This window comes from Larus michahellis, chromosome 4 (assembly GCF_964199755.1).
Source record: "Larus michahellis chromosome 4, bLarMic1.1, whole genome shotgun sequence".
Classification (NCBI taxonomy): Eukaryota; Metazoa; Chordata; class Aves; order Charadriiformes; family Laridae; genus Larus; species Larus michahellis.
In genome coordinates, this window is record NC_133899.1 from 5,648,123 (window position 1) to 5,666,148 (window position 18,026).

Genomic DNA, 18,026 nt, shown 5'->3' on the forward strand with positions numbered 1-18,026 from the left:
GGTGAGCAGAAGCTCCTTCCCACTCCCGTGTCTCCCGGAGCGGCCATCACTGACGTCAGCGTTTACTGCCCGGACGGAGCCGGAGAGGGACTGCTCCCGCCTCCCGTATTTCCTTAGCCTTTCCTCCTCCATTTATTTCCTTTGGGTTTTCCCCTTTGATTAAACTTCTGGCATGTAGGAATGTTTAATAATAAAACAGATAACTCATGGGAGACGATATTTATAAAATCTACTACTTTTTTTTTTTCATTTTTTGTAAGACCTTGAGAGAAAAATCTTGAACTACTTTCTTCCTTTCTTTTAAAAATAGAAAGAAAAAGCATAAGGAGCAGTTCACAAGTTTTCAAACCATCAATGTTTTATTTGGTTAGTTTATTAAACACCTTTAAGACAATTAATTTTGGTCTGTACCCTTCTATAAAATAATTCAAGTTCTGAACAAACCTCCAATACATAAAGCAAAGTTACTTTTACCATACGCAAATTTCAGATCAAAATACAACACTCTTTTCTTACATTTATAAAACCCGGTCAAATACAAACGACATTAAAAAAGATAAAACACTTTCACTGATCCTTGGTACAATATTACAGCACAATTTGCACAGTGGCAACTAAGTTCCCAAAGCACAAGTCAAATACTTTAAAAAGGGAACCTCCCTTTAGTCACCCAACATTATACTGAACACGTAAACGAAGCGAGTGCTACTTAATCCAGGAAAATTCTCGTGTCCCTTTTCGTCTCACGTGTGAGCCACAACGCAATTCCGCACGGGAGGTTACTGGTCAGCAACCAAACAGCTTCCCTGCTTCGCTGTTACAATTTCGCGTGCAACTGATCCATGAAAACAAATGGATGGAGGTGGACCAGACTCTGCACTGGGCAATTTATGGCAACTAAAGTAAACCAAGAAACGTGTGTTTTCCTAATAACAGATCACAAAATTCCTTTGAAAAAAAAAAAAAAAACAATACCAAATTATCTGTGGGTACAACTGGAGTAACTGCCTTTTTCTTCACTTTCAAGACATCGAATGTAGACACAGAGTGTTTTCAATTGTTGAGAGTTTGTTCCATTGCAAAACCCAGTGTTTCAGCAATAGGTCAAAGTGCCATTAAAATTGCACATTTTTCCTCAATTATGAGAATAGGTGGTAGCATGCAATGTTCGCTTGTTACTACGCCTAAAAGCTTGCGCTTACACTGACTTAAGAACCATGTGGGATCTCTTACGGAAAGGAAACAAGAACAAAAATTAAAATACAAACATAAAATGATAAAACTGAAGCATCAGTTGACAAACATTCCCAGGAAGGTTCTACTTAGTGAGCCTTAAAATAACACCTCGAGAGGAGAAAGTAAAATCAGAGCAATAACAGAAGGGTTTGATGGATCCAACTCGGGTTTCGCTTGGCACAGGCAGCCAAGGCAACTGCACGGCAGTGCAACCAAAGGGTAGTTTTGCCTGCAGAAACCCCTTCTTCGTTTCCCCCGTCCCCAAAACCACTAATTTTACTTACAATTAAATTATAAGTTCAGTTACTTTAGTCTCAGCTAATGTGAAAATGTGTACATAATTAAATGGAAAAATACACTAATGGATCTAACTTTCCTCTCCTCCCTATCCCAAACTCACGTCATACCCATTAGGGTACCACAAACTTCCCAAAACTTTCCGTATCTGTTAAGATTAGTATTATCCCGACAGAATGAAGGAGAACTGCATACTGCAGAAATAGTCCACATTTAAATAATGCTCGAGTGTAAACAATATAGGATGGAAACAGTTAAAAAAAAATAAAATAAAATCCCAGTGAGGTACAGCAAAAACTTAATTTGCTAATTTAGTCTTTTAAGTGCAATTGAAACACCGCATACTGCCCTTCTCCAAAACGATCTCTCCGTAATGAAGCTACGCTACTAGGCTTATTCCCTTAAAGCTACATACCCGTGCTAGAACTCATTATATTGACTTAATGCAAATATTCGTGGGGGAAAATTAATTTACAGGGTTAATGAAAATCTTCATAGTATTCAAAAGGAATGATAGTAAAGGGATCAACCATGGAAATTGTGGTAATACACGTTTTTAAAAAATATTTCCAATAATTCTAACACAAAACAGCAAGTATATTTTGAAAAATGCATAGAAACCCTGTCAATACAAAAATCCCCACTGAAATTACACAGCTAAGCAATTTTAATCTAAATATTTTTATGTGCTTTTCCTATAAAGGCCACTTTGACATACAAATACAAAAAAATTTACATTTTTCCCCAAAATAAATTATTTGTTCCTCAATTAAAAATACTGAATATGGAAGCATAACAACCCTCGGGCACACCGGCTGCTCATCTGCAGTGGCTACTTCCGAAGAAGAAAGTCTCCAGATATTTTCAGTTACCAAAAGAAATAAGAAACGCCTTCAGCCTCTGCTCTGCCTAGCACTCGGGAAATGCCGGGGTTAGGGATGGAAGAGGCTGAACCCCTTACGCCGCCTGTGCTGGGGAGGGAACGAATATGCCCAGACATCTGCAGAGAGAGTGTGTGTCTGTCTCCTGTGTTACGCACTGAAATCCCCTTTGGAAATCAGAGAAATAAATCAAGGTTAACCTGAATTAAAGACAGACAAAATCGTAAACGGTGTTAGGAGGGAGAAGCAGTATGAGGTACGAGGTGGGTTAAGTACATGACAAATAAAGGCAAACTACTCAAAAATGCATGTAAAGGTGAGAAGACACGATCGACTGGTAGAGAAGAGCCACTCACGGGATGCAGAACAGGGGAAAACAGTGTGCCGGTTTTAGTAGTATTTAATAGAGGGAAGAGGAGGAACACAAGGAACAAACTTCACTGGACAAACGGAACAACGGGAGAACAACGAACCTTTACCAGCAGTCCTGACACGTGGGCATTTATCCCTGAACTGCCATGGGAGCAGTAAAACCAAACTCACACGCACACGCGGTGGAAATGAAAACTTACTTGGACTGGATTTGAGAGGTCACAGTTATTCTTTACTGTAAGCACCAGACCCACAACCAAACAACACAGGAACGTAACAGCAAGACCTACATCTACTGGGGGTGGGGGGGGCCACAGGAAACCCAAAATGCCTGACGTGGTCTAGAGCCAAGGAATGCAAACGTTGTGGAGCAGCCCCCAACTTACTCCAGCGGGTACGGCACGCCGGCAGGTTTACAAGACAAGCTCCGATGGACAACACCACGAGACTGACAGGAGAGACAGACTTTGACAGCACGTCATTCAGAGTCAAAACACCTAATAACCCGACAGAGGTGGGGGAGAAGGAGGAAAACCAGTGAGCAAGAGGTGATTTGGATGCAAGATCCTCGGGCAGCCACTGAGTACAAGTTCTCCTAACCTTGGACCAAGGACTGGATTTGGAAGGACACAAGAGCTGTGCGTCTTCTGTATCACCAGGAATTCAGCTCTCTGGTGCGCTATATTGCATAGTTTGATTGAGGCCAAAGAGCATTTACGTTTATTTTTCCCTGTTTTTAACAGGAGTAACTCAACATACTCCAGTCAGAGCATTCCAAAGCCTGTCCCCATGCGATCCATGGATTCATTTCTAAAGCAACACAGGAAGATTTTGGGGTGGGCACATAAACAAATAAAAGCAAAATCCCCATTCCCACATAAAGCACAGAAAGACCCACAGACAACGTACGCAATAAAAAGCCTGTAACAGTGAACACATCTGTAACACAGCAGTCAAAGCACGACAGCTGGATGATGGGAATAAACCCCGCTGTCGAGCGGCATGCCAGCGAGGGGCAACGGGACCAGGTGAGTGTTTCTACCACACCACACGGACGTGGTTTTTTGTAGAAAACGCAGCAATATGTTTCGACAATATCCTGGCAATTATTGAGATCTTAGATTTGACAGAACGCTGAACGAGAGCAGCCGCAATGTGGCATCACGTTCCAACACCCTCCTATTGCTTGGCTCGTGGAATACAGATACCGTAACTGGATTAATCAATGTAGCTGTTAGTTCATTCTCTTATGCTAAAATAGAATATTTGTACAGTACAAAGTCAGACCAAGTATATCAGTCATCATTCATATAATACGTATTTCAATTCTTTAGCCTAATCCTACGAAGTTCAATAAATATGCTTTACAGAAGGAAAACTCTGAAGGTAGCGCATCTCATGTGAAGAAGTTTTGCTTTTTCCTTTTGAAGGCAAAATTAAAACAATCTCAGCTTGTCAGGCTCCCGCTTCAGATTATTAAACAGCAAGCATACAAACAGGGAAGAAGTTATACATTTCTGTTTTCCAAAATAAAATAAAAAAAAAAAAAGCAGAGGGGAAAACCAGGTGGCCTGGAGCTCCCGTTATTTAGGCCAATACTTGCTGTTCCACCCTGCAGAAATAGCTCCAGAGCCTCCAATATTTTCAGATTTAAATACAACAAGTGCAAAATATTAGATCTCCTATAACACTCAGCCCATAAACCTTTATATCTTACCCTTACGTGAGGGACAGGGTGGCCTCATCCTTACCCACACTGTCAGGCCGCGGCTGCAGGGCTCAGGCTGTGCACAGGCCTGGCAATGAATGGTGCTGCTCCTCAGCCTTCCCAAAAATGAGAGGATTGAGGATTTTCAATCTCCGTAGGGTTCTCCGCGGTCCCTCACTTACTGGCCTTTTTTCAGACAGTGCTGCAGGTAACCCAGACACTCCTCATGACGGCCACCGGCCCGCGGTTCCTGGACAATGACGCTATGGATGGGTTAGGATGGTCCAGAGGGCAGCACCCAACACATGAAGCAGGAGAAGGACAAGGCAGTCTCTGACTCTTCTGAAAAGCCTAAAGCGCTCTCAGATTCACCAGCCTGAGAAACGCTACACCACTGGGACTGTCAAAGTCTACAAAAAGGCAGTAACCTGATGTCTGGAGATGGGACAAGTTCAAACCCCCTGATCCTTCCTGCTGCTTCAGACAGGGCAGGAGAAGGATTTTTTTTTATGTCATGTCCTCCACAGAAGGAAAAACTTTTAGCAATGTTAACAAACCCCTAAACCGAACCGATGATACGGATTAAACAAAAATAAAGACAGCACAATAAGGACAACAAAGTTCCTACACAGGGATAAAATTCAGCTCTCTACTCCATGGTGTGCATCTACCAGAGCCTTCTCCTTGGATCTACCAAGCTGACATCCATCACTCCAGCGATGGCAGCAGCCAGTAGCTTCCCCTCCTTCCACCTCCTGACGACCCACAGCACGGGGTGGCCAAACCCTCCGTGGTGAGCAGCCCTTGCCAGAGGCGTGCGCCTCCGAAACAAGGGCCGAACAGAGGAGTCCGAGGCAAAACCCATCCCTGGCCCAACATCCAGATGCTCCGACAGCCACACGGGTCAGCGCGTCCCAGACACACACAGCCAGGTCCTGGGACAGAGCCCAGGAAGATTCGTATTTACGGAATAGCCATCAGGATGCCAACAGAAGGCTCTGGAATCAGCAGCGAATCGGTACAGTCTGCAGAGACATGAATAGCTCCTTGTTTTATCCCTACTGTGTGCGCGTGGCCAGTAAAATGTTTGCTACATTTAATTCAAAGTTAATATGAGCTGCTACTTTAAATTTTAGAGGAAAACGTTCCCTGTGAAGCATTTCTTGGGTTTGCCTTTACAAAGAAAGAAAAAAGGCAGCATTTTCCCATTACGTTTTGTGTTATTAAGGCCTTTGACAGCTTGAAAGCTGTCTTTATGAGAGGGGATGGTTTTTAAAAAAAACATAGTGAATACTCAAAAAAAACCCCAGAGAACAAACACGAGCTGATTATCAGCTTACATTGGTACTTTAAGAAGTCAAGCACAGTGTAAGGAATTCAAACATATGTCAAAATAGCACCTTTAGAAGCAGAAGAAAACACTTTTTTATTTTTTTAATAATAAATTCTTCAAGCTAAGCAAAACCCTGCATACTTGAAGATCCCAAAGAAATGGGCAAATACATAATCTCGGGTACAGAAGGTGGGTATTTACTGGGACAGTTTTTCCTCTGTAAGTGAGTAAATGGGGAACTCCATGGGGAAGTGAAGTCCAGATTAGACATTACAGGAAAATCAGTGAATCTCTCTAGTGAGGTAACGGATCACGCTCACAGGCACAACAGTGCAGAGCAGAGGCAGAGAGAAAACTATCTGTTCTGTCCTTAAAAGAGCAGAGACTTCTACTTTTCAAACAGATTTTTTCCTGTTTGAAAATTGTGAGGACAGTCTTTCAATTACTTCTCTCATTTCCAAGTATAATCGTTACTTTCAAGTAATATAAATTTTTATTTACTTTTTAGAGCAGCTGCGGGTCAACCTTGGTCTTTTTGTACAGAAACACGCCTTTAAAATGAAATGAAAGTAAACTGTCCTTGGACAGTGGCATCATTCTGCCCTGCTTCTTGTCCACTTTAAGTTTTTTGTTGAAGGACAAAATGCAATTTAAAACAAAACAAAACAAAAAGATTTGACAAAGTGCAAAGAAAAAAAAAAAATGAGGTAGCTGGGAATGGGGGCTTTGCCCCAGGGACAAGGCAGCAGATTTCCAGCCACGAGCAACAGGCAGACACGGGAGTGGGCTACACACGTTCTACCTACAGGATTGCTTACAGATGTCCAGGTGATCTCTAACCTGCTGACGTTAGCTTTACAAGCTCGATGAAAAGGTATTTCATTGCGCATTGAGCGCTCTCCCTGCATACCCCCAGCGGAGTTAAAGGACGCAGAGATGTACAAAAAGCCAGTGCACAGAGATGACGTCTGTGTGGACATCCTCCGAGCCACAGGAGCTCTTTCAGTCATCACCGGCAAAGGCAACGCATGCCAAAGTAAATTTGGGGTAAGAGTGAAAGCAAAATCCTGTTAATAAGAGCAAAAGACAAAAGAACTGAGACCAGAAAGACAGCATTTTGCGTGGGGTACGGCCAGGATTCTGCGTCTGCTGGTTTGACAGTGCTTTGGGGGTCAATTCTCAGCCAGCCGCAGCCTCGGCTCCTCTCTGGCGCTCGACAGGCTGCAGCTGGGCAACATCCCAGCCGCGGTCCCAGACACCGCGGGCAGCAAGGGGTGGCAATTACACGAGCTCTGTGCCAAGAACGGCCTCTTGCCCCATCGGATACACACAGCAAGGCCATGTGCAGTGTAAGGAGAATCTTCTTGGGTTACTGATACTTTTCCTCCCCCCTTAACACTGCAACACCACCCTCTAGGAGTCCACCAGAAGGCAGCTTGCTCTTTACAGCAATTAAACTAAGATACGATAGAATACTCACCACACATTGCAAAATACAGTCTCAGACCCTCAAATACAAAAAAGTTTCAATTTCAAGAAGCAAATCATTATGGTTTTGAAGTCAGGGAGGGAAAAAAAAAAAAGGCAGCTTAAAATTGACTTAGCAGCTGTTTCCCCAAGCAAACAAAAGCTAGAACAGATCCCAGTTTCTCTAAGTAATCCAGAGAGTCCTTTGGACTAGTTTAAGTCTAGTTCTGAAAGAGTTTGAAAGTATTTCTTAAGAGGGTATCCTTCATCTTCCCTTCAGAAAGAAACTTTAACAAGAGCTTTAAAGAATGTCAGCTCTGTTCAACTTGACCACCGTGCCAGACACCCCGCTGAACCGCTTTACTTACTCTCATAATTAAGCAGACTTCGCTTTTTAAGACCTAAAAATAGCAAAGCAAGCAACAAGGATGATAATGCTTTCCTGCCATCACGTGTAAATTAACAGAACAGACGCTGCCTGGCTGCAGCTTCAGCGTGTGCGATCACCAAGGTGAGAACCCCAAGAACAGCCAGGTTAAGGGTTTTCGTAGCACGCTGCTCAGCGCATACTGGAATAGAGACTTCCCAAAACGGCTCTTGCTTTCATCAGGTGCAATATTGTTACACAGGATTTTTTTATTCTGCAATTAGTAGAGGTGGCAGCACGCTAACAGAACGCACAGAAATTATACTTGTAAAAGCCGCCCACCGTACAGCCTGCTTAAACGCTATCTTTCAGGCCCCGGCTGGGTTTAGAACTATAGATTAAAGAAACTTGCCCTTGACAAAAACAGAGGATGTCTTAGCATTAATCGAAAAGAAAGGAAGGAGGAAAGGCAAAGAAAAAAAAAATAACCAAGGGCATTAAGTAGTAGTGATACAAAAGCACCTATGTTTAAAAAAAAAATGTAGTTACATTTTCATGTTTTATCAATAAAATAATGTTACTTACACTGGGGATGCTTCTTTCTATCCTATTATTGTAATCAGATCCATCAGCTTTTACGAGGCCTCGGTATATTCTCATTTCATTATGAACATTCAAGGGCACGGGCAGGCAACGGCATTGAACGTGTTCATTTCCTGATGCGCCCTGGCAGGTGTTCATTATTCACCTGAAACCCTGCAAAAATACTGGGCAACAAGATTTAGCCTTTTACATTGAAAAGCTCCAGTCTTCCAGCTAACTTTTGAAGACATTTCCTTAGATTATTTCAAATAACCTTCAAATATTATTCTAAACAAACCCTTTATGTATTTTAATTATTTTTATAACTAATAAGCAACTACCTAGAATAAGCCGGTTTTAAAAATATCTTTAAGATTTTGTATCACCAACAAATTTACACCATAATCACCTGTTGGCAGCAGTTTATAGTTTATTTCTCCTATTACCCTTAATCCTTTTTAGCAGGTGCTTATCTAGTGTGTTTTGCATGGTTTCAGTCTATTCTTTTAGCTTTCTTGTTCATCAAAACTTTGAGAGACTTGACTACTGGAGTACAACAGCAGCTAGACTAGAGTCACGCAGGGCATGGCTCATCAGAAATGTCACCTTAAAGCCTGGCTGCAATCCCTCCTACAGTAAGGAATTTCCCAGGGGGAAAAAAAAAAAAAATCAACAAACAAACCCAAACAAAAACCATAGGGATGCTGCAGAGCAGGCACCCAACCTATCAATGAACTTCAGAGCGCACGGATGTGACCCCTGCAGAAAGCGAGCGGTGCTTCACCCAAATCTCACTGGTTTTACGGGGATATCTCCAAGTCAGCTTTTACTGGCTCGCCTTCCCAATCCGAAGTGATCAGGCCCATCTCCTTACTCTTCTTTCACAAGTAGCGTGCCAGGGAAGCACAGATCCTACTGACGCAGCTCTCAACTCCAATAACAAACAAGGAAGAGCAACAGAAAATGGCAAATGTCAAAAGGCTACAGCACTGACGACAGAAACGCAGGCCTGTACTCAGTCCTGAAGGGTAAAAGGAAATACTCCAAGTTAAGATGGAAACAGTAGCTTCTAACTGCAAAACAAACGTGGATACAACTAACACCCCTCCCACCCACCTGAAGAAGCTGTTTAAGTCCTCCAAAGACTTAAGAGAACACAACCCCCAAACCCTTGATGCTGGCATTAGGGGCAGAAAGAATCCATACCCCAAAATTAAATACAAATCCTTGGAAAGCATCGCTCTGAGTGGCACCAAAACATACCTTAGTTACAATCTTCAGTACTACCGTGTCCCTGGGTATAGTCACAACTTCCTGAGACACAGCTTTCCTTCTGCAGATAAGATTAATTTAAACGAATTGCACTTTATCTAAATATTTATAATTTTAAGTACTAAAACCTGTTGTCAGCTGCCATTTATTATATACTTGCACGGCACTAGTGCTCTAGTAAGAGCAAAGTGTCCACATGCATCACGTGGAGTGATGTCTCAAGGCAGCTGTGAAGAGTAGCACAAACCTGCACACCAGTATTAAAAAAAAAGTAAAGATTTACAGTGTTTTAAATAGCATTTAAAAAAAAAAAAAAAAAGAACCACTGCTCTTTTTGGGAACATGGTGAATTTTAAGCATCTCTGTATTTTAATAGAACAGTTGATTTACTGTTATATACAGAGGAAACCAAAATTTTGGCACTTGTAACAACTTGCATTTGTTATTGCATCCTGCACTTTGCACGGCACATGCACGTTACCAAAACCCATGCAGGCTGTACGGCCACAGTGTGTACGGAACCAACCCCAGAAAGTGCTGTTAAAACAGGGAAAAACGCTCCCATAAACCCCTCATTTTCGTACTCGTGCATTTACCGCGTCATGCAGGCACAAGAAATACTGCAAAAAAGAAACTTGGCTGCCTGGTGTTTTCTGGAGTGGGGGTTTATAAAGCAAGCCAGGCGCTCCTGTAGCTTTGATGAAAAAAACCTCCTGTTTTCAGCAAGAACTCCACTGGAGAAGGCAGGCTCTGTGATGTGCAAGTTTTGCACAGTCAAAAGCAAAAGGGATACAGCCTCCCCACGGTGGGTTTTGTAAATTCGCCTTTGTTTTCAGATTCACCGCTATCCTTTTGTGGAATCTCATATTCATTTGCCTTCAATTTAAAGATGAGGTACCCTCAAAACTACGGGAAGTCACTTCACCAGGAACAGCTGAATACAGCATTTTCACAATAAGTAAAACTTAAGGAATAGCTGATAATGTATTTGAGGACAGGCAGACCTTGCTGTGAAAACGCTTCAGGATGCCTCTTTTTCAGGTTATAAAAGCAGAAAGGATGAGAATTTGAAACCCAACACTGACTCTTTAGGAACACGAGCATCTCACGGGGCCAGGTAAGGAACAGAGACCAGGCCAGGTGTGTCCTCCCTAAGAAACCCAAGAGATTTATTTCATGAGAGCAACAGCACTTCACACCTTTGCTTCTGTAATCACCTTCTGCTGCCGAGAGCAGCCACAAGACTACACGTGAAAAACACGCACAGGGGACACTGCTGTGTGCTTATGGTATTATCTTCTTTTCCCCACTTGTACACTCAAACTTTTGATTTTACCCTTAAATAAGCAATCCCAGATTTTTTCCAAAAATAACCTGTGGCACATGGAAAAAGGAAGAGGAAACTTTGGGGGGGGGGGCACGGGGAAGGAGGGGGGAATTACGGTAAGAGGTGGAGCGAGGGGAGAAAAAAGCCACCGCTATTCCCATCTTCCACAACCCCTGCATCCCATACGTGGTGATTTTCTAATTACAACGGCTGGAGTTTGTCCACTTCTACAGCAGGGGGAAGGAAAGGAGGCAGAGGCCCAACCCACGTCACTCCAGCCTGCACCGTGACCCAGCCAGTCCTCGTCGGGGATTCTGCTGAGCTCGACTCAAGACGCCACCCACCACCTGAGACCCGCGCCCAAGGACCCAGCCCCGATCCCAGGCGCGGTGGGCACCAAGTCGGCGGCACTCTTCAGCGATACAGATGTTAGTCTCAAAGCACCTGCATTTCAATGCTGTGAAAAACTCACAACCCCAGCGAGGCGCCCAGTTTGGTAAATCAGTATAAAAACCTGACGCTTGGACGCCAGCAGACCGCACAGACAGCTGGCGAAGAAAATAATTCAGAAAGTCACCTGTGGGGGAACTGGCTGAATTTGAGTGCCAAGTCACGAGCCGGAAGGAATTAAGGGTACTGTGCCAAGCAAGGACAACTTACACAAATTTCTAAACTGCCAAACCACCTAAAACCCCTGGATTACAAACAGAAAATTCATGAGTTGCTTCCCATGTGGTTCAGCCATCATATGCAGGGGTAGGCAGCCACCAGGAGAGCAGGGGCAGCTGGGGTGGTGGCAGGTACCAGTGAAACCAGCTCAATCTGTAGCTGTTTGCACATTCAGGGAACTGGTGACCTCCCTCCACTCAGCACCTCTGGTATCAAAGCCTCCCTCCTCTCCTGCAGCTGACCACCTCTTTTCCAAGAGAAGTCAGAGGTCAGCTATCCCTCCCACACACCCCTACCTCTACAATTGGGCTCTCCCTGGAGAAAGGAGAGCCTTGGCTTCAAGCCTTGCTCCAAACTGGAAGGCGATCAACCCTAGTTATTGCACATCCCAAGAGAAGCACTCATCTCCAGGCTTGCAGATCAGAACCGGACAGACAGACAGACACAAGTCAGACCCCAAAAGACACATCCCTTCCCTCCTACACACACACAGAGGTTAGAACACCTCCACAGACAATGCAGATGGGGAATGGCCTCCATCCCCTTGTGGCAAGGCCAAGGAAACCAGTTTTGAGATCTCAGGGGTGCTTAAATCTTCGGCTTGAGCACACGCCGAGACTCCAGGAGACAATGTCTCTGGAGACCCAGTCCCTGGCCGCCAACCGCACAGACAGTGACAGGAGGACACGCCTGCTAACAAATCAAGGTTGTAACTCTTTCAGGTGAAGAGGCTTAAACTTCTTGCTCGAATCTCACCGAGTGCATCCGCACCACACTCCAATTACCAGTAGATTTGTTTTGTTTATGTTAAACAAAAAAAAGGAGTAAAACCACCTACTGTTAATCCTACTTTAAGTGTAAACATTTGGTTCAATAACTTTAACTGCAAAACACTGCTAGAGTATATATGATTTGGATTTATTATGTGCATGTATTACTTAAGTTTTCTGGATGCTGAATGCCCTCAAGTGTACTGGGAAGCTACAGGGACTCAAGAGATAGCAGCCTGCAATATTCTGAATAACATTTTCAAAAGTTTTCTAGGCCACTTAGAAAACTGAGCTCAAAAGTGACACAGATACTTAAGAACATTCATCACTTTTGAATATGGGACCTTGGCACTTTGTCTAAGAAAAAATAAAATAAAATAAAAAAATTGAACAATGTAAGATTTTCAAAAAAGGGAAGTTTTACAGATAAACTAACAGCACTTGATTTATTTCACAAGACAGCCAAGGATGGAAAAAGTGGTTCACATTTCTGTAGTAAAGCATTATATATAAATTTTAAATCTAAAGACATATATATATATACACACCAAGTTTACTGCAATGCATAAATATATAAACTTTTTAATATGCCAACTAATATAGGTCAGAAAATTGATGTATATAGTTCAAGTTTTGCAGCACTTCAGCATTGTAAAACGTAAAAAAAAAAAAATAAATAACGGTCAATGGATTGGCTGCTGCCCTCTTTGCTTTTCCCTCGCCCCTTTGCTCAGAATCAGAGTCATTCCAACCACACACCAGCACTATGGAAGGACTGAGCAGAAGTTTCAGAATGTCTCTTCAAGGAATATTTAGTGAAATATAACTGTTCTGTACTACTTTGGGATTGTATTTCAGCATATTTGGGGGTTGGAACTAGGTGATCTTTAAGGTTCCTACCAACCAGAACCACTCTGTGATTCTGTATCTAAGATGATTCAGTAAAGACGCCACAGGTTTACATGACGCAACTGAGCGCGGAGATCGGCTTGTCTGAGGTCCACAGAGTTGCAGAGTGGAAAGTATCGTGTATAGTTATAATACTGGTTAGACAAAGTCTCTTTTTCTGAAGGGCAGGAGGTCTCATTTCTATTTCCATCTCTCTCATTTTATTCCTTTAAAATAAATACAGGTTACGTCCCACCCATCACAACAATAATGAAATCAAAAATTGAGGTAAAAGTGTTCTACCAGCTGATCTTGGCTACGAACAAAAGTCAATTAAATATCGCTACTGATGTGAACAAGACTTAGTAAGAAATAAAATGCAAGATAGCAAGTTCTTCACTATAACCACACCATAAAACCCAGCTTTCAAAGTCAGACAGCAGTAAACAAGACTGTACCTTAGCACAGAAATCATTAGTAAACCGACTTTTGATCCCAATTTGAAGTCGCTGTACAGACTTTCCTTAACTTTCAGTCCAAAAATTATGTTTTCTGCAAAACAAATACATCCTTATCATATTTCACCTTTGTTCTAGCAGAGATAAAATGCACCCTTTATAATCCTCAGTCTTAAAAACCATTCCTAGTTTGCAAGCGATCTGAAGTAAAAAGGAACACAACCTATTTTCTTTACTTTATCAAGTTTTGTTGTCTTTTACCAAAAGCAGCAATCATCATTAACCCTTCCAAACACCATTTCCCTTTTTACTTCAAGGAAACAGTCACCAAAGCCCGCACAGAAAGGCACGCCACCCATCTGTACACCAGTTCGTCAGGCTATTCAAATGAGAGCGTAGAAAAAACAGTTTACTTCTCTGGAGTATACTGTATCCATTTCAGATTAGTCCATTTTAAATATATTAAAAATATTTGTAGGAATGAAAACATTGCAAATGAATGAAAAACCGTATGTACACACCTCCACCATTTTTAGGCACAGACCTTAACTTTTGAGGAAGGACTAGAAATAAAAGGTGCAACAACCAACGTCTCCTACGGCATTACGGTCCAACAACAGTCTTTGCAGTATACCAGGGAGGTTGGTTATCATACAGCTTCTGTGTATTAGAGCTATCCAGTCCGAGATAGCACATTTATTCTTATCAGTTCCCCTCAGGGGAAACGCATCTTGAATCTTTTTTGCTTTTCAATGAACTTCACCAAAGGAATACCGATTCCCACCAGTTTCAGACACAAAAAACCTCCTTCAATAACACGGTTTAGACTCCAAATGGTTACGACTGAAGGTGTTTCCTTGATCCCCCCCTTTTATTTTCCCCCCCCTCTCTTCTTTTTAATGTATACTTAAGTTATTTGTTCCCGAAACAAGAACTGAGACTCAAGCTTTTTAAGCATTTAAAACAAAAACAGTTACCATACCAAAGCACAGCATACAGTGTAAGTTTCAGCTGTAATTTCTCAGCTTTTCCTTTATATAGAGCTATATTATGGTGGACTGCGCAGAATTCTTCCAGTCTCCTCCACTGTCAGCATACGGATCACGGAGAAGGTACGCGAATGCGGAATAATCCTTGTTGAAGCTGCAGTCGAAAGAGCTTGCAGTTTGCGATCCGCAAAGCTGCACAGCCAGTACGGCGAAGGTCCGATGGAAATAGTGGTTTAGTGCGCTGCCAGGTTCCCGTGCTTCTTTTAAATTCTCTAACGTAGTCATAATTTGTACCTGAATTCACCCATGCACAAAAAAAAAGAAAAGATAAACGCTTAAAACATACTGTAGCTATCACCACATCTAGCCTCTAATAAAGCACATACGTGAACAAGAGCATGCACAGAAACACAAATCAGTTTCTGGAGGTACTGACAATTGTTTGACAACAATTTCAATACTGAAATTATTGTCAAAAGGAAACTACTGTGACATTTCTTATCTACATAAACCCACCACATTTGGAATTTTGCCCTTTCGTGTTTTGTAGACAGCCCTGTTACACGCTCACATATGCACACGTGGCAATGAAAGCATGTAGTCTTCCTAATGCTTTTTACAGTACGTGGACAGATACTGAAAGCTGAGTATTGAATATTTTTGTTAGTACGCATTTACTCAGTTGGCATTTAGAGCCACATGAACCACCGAACGATGTCCCAAAACGCAGAACCACGTGCTTATCGCTGCAAAGGTGGGAGAAGCAACGTCAGGCACCAACATTTTTTCTTATATTTAGAAAAATGCAGTAACATACTCCTAGCCTTGATCTCTTCTGATCTTCAAACTGCTAATCAACCAAACACTTACAGCACTGAATTTGTTTCTGAAGAGCTCCAATGTACAAAACCGACCTGTATGTTTCTGTATATCCAAGCACCATAATTCCCCTGACGACAAGAGTAACTTAACACAACATAGTACCAGCCTTTTATTCTAAAGAAAATTCAGTCTCATTAGTGCCACAATAGTGCCATAATGGAAGAAGACAAGCAATAGGTTATTAGTTCTAATTCTGACCTGTATCAAGATCTCCAATCACGTATATGCTGGCTCCGATGGGCACAGCTCCGTACACGAAGGAAGAACTAGTTGGGATACATAGGTTCTGGTCATTTAGATAAATCCACCTGTAAAAATAATAATAAAAACTCATGGTATGCAATTTTTATTGAACAGATTAAAAGAATTCCAGGTTCCTTTTGCAACTTCCATCTTTGAATCAAAAGCAGAGTGTGCAAGTTAATTTGTTACGTAAAAACTATTGGGAAAATCGTCTAGTTCAGGACAGCCTTGGCTTTTCTTAGCCAGGAAAAGCAATTGACAGTGCCGTTTGGGAAGCTCGGGATACTTTATCCTGAAGTTACTTTATTTCAGAATTGCTCCACTCATGTCCGTAATGTATCTTGAATAAATTCTTGCAGCCACCCAGTGTGACCTCCAGGAAGAAAGCAGGCACATAAGAGAGCCTCTTATACAACAGCTATGCCAGGCAATTTTCCCTACAGAGAAAATTTTAGGTAGCTTTGTCTTAAAATCACTAGAGTTATAAAAGCTTATAAGTCTTAATGGTCTATACTAGGGGAAATAACAAATTACTATATAGCAAGGCCTCGTTATTAAGCAGTGCCTTCCCCCATATAATTCCCTAACTTCTTTAAGTGCACTTTATCAGCAACAAGAAATCCCCAGTTCAGTAAGAAGAATGCAGCATCCGGCAATGCTTAATTTTAAGCACGGCATAGAAGACTGGAAATCAAAATGGTAAGGGATTTTGGGAAAGAAATGTCTGTTACCAGGAATGGAAACAGAACTTCCCAATCAGCTATCAGGCTCTTTTCAATCATTTCCTAGCCCCTACTATATCTTACAAGTCCCCTGCGTTCGCTTTAAGCATATTCTCCTTTCGGCACTGTATCAGCCTCATCCTTCTACCAAGGGAAAAGCAGTTTTCCATGTCGAAGCCTCTGGAAACCAGGTAAGTATGTACTCATCACCCACGTGGGACACTGGGTTATAAAGATGTCCCATTTATCTGCAGCTGACAGCATCCTCTCTACGGTTCTGAAACAAATTTCTACAAAATGTTGCCGCACTTTTGCGGATGCTGTCACAGTTACTATTTATAGACTCTGAAGACATACAAATCAATGCTATTTTAGGCATCTGCTCCTAGATCTTTTATTAAATAATTTACAGAGAACACAAAAGTTTGAAAAACCTTTGCAAAGCATCCCATGTATTTTCATGGCCACACCTGGTTAATTTGAGGGGAAAAAAAGTTTGGAAATGTCCTCACGGATACTGCTGGCCTTTGGAAGTCCTGCACGATGTTAACTCACGAATCAGAAGTAAGCCTCTCTTCTGGCACTGAAGGAGCGGCTGCTACATATCAATTATCTTGGAAAGAGAGATCAATTTTTAAAGGCCAAGTGAAAGGATTAGCTGTCCATTATTTTGTCTGTGCTGTACACTGAAGGATTAAGACTCTGCAGAAAGCAAGGGAGTGGTTTGTAGCTGTCACAGAGGACGACGGATGAACTGAACAGAGAAAAGGAGAAGTCCTCTACACTGATTCAGAAACTGTTACAGAGCAGAACACCCTGCAGTGTATTCCATTAGCTTCCTTTCCTCACTGTGGGAGGGGGACACCGTCAGTGTTTTCACCTCTTTTTAGCACCAAGTTACCTACAATTACAAAAATTGAGTAAGTAGCAGAGAAATGCAGCAGGAAGACTGCAATTTCTTTTTTTCTTCCTTTTTTCTTTTTTTTTTTTTTTTTTTTAAATAGCAAATATAGGACCATATTGAAGAAGGGAAAAAACCAAAATTAGGCGAGTTTAGTCTAGCTACTGATCAAGTTTGAGCTTGGAAGACACGTGAACTTCAGAGGTTTGTCTGCACTACGTATTCAAGGTTTCGGGGTTTAAATAAACAAAAACCCCACAACAGCGTTGGACCCAAGCATTTTCCTACTGCACATCAAGAAAGGACAACATTAAAGTATCTGTAGGTGCTTGTGAAAATTAATTCTCAACCTTTCTCAACACATATACTTTAAAAAACAGGCACAACTTTTCAGGAACTCTTACAGCAGCTTTAGCAGTTAAAACTAGGAAGGAACAAAGACAGGAAGGGCAGGGGGTCACGTTTCATCAGAATTTGACTAAGCTCCAGCTTAATGTGGGCTGTGCCTGCTGTTTGAACGGTATGGAAAAAACACCACGACAAAATAGTCACAATCTTCAGGAATTGGAACATAACTCTTGCGTACTTCCCTGGGACGGCCCTACTCAACCCGAAACTGAGTAGCAGGGGAGAAGGCATGTACCTCTATAACCACAGACAGA

At 42.1% G+C, this 18,026-nt stretch overlaps 1 protein-coding gene across 3 annotated transcripts in view; it reads right to left on the reverse strand.

The window, feature by feature from the left end:
* Positions 1-336: 336 nt before the first annotated feature.
* GAN (gigaxonin) overlaps positions 337-18,026 on the reverse strand; it is a 42,216-nt gene continuing 24,526 nt past the window's right edge. For 2 of the 3 annotated variants that reach the window (XM_074582842.1, XM_074582844.1), the window contains 2 exons: positions 15,697-15,806; positions 13,371-14,910 (listed from right to left, as the gene is read on the reverse strand). In XM_074582842.1, the coding sequence (XP_074438943.1) occupies positions 14,729-14,910; positions 15,697-15,806 (292 nt within the window). In that variant the 3' untranslated portion in view covers positions 13,371-14,728. Of the gene's footprint in view, positions 949-13,370; positions 14,911-15,696; positions 15,807-18,026 lie in introns of those variants that run through there. The other variant, XR_012586471.1, reaches the window with a different exon arrangement.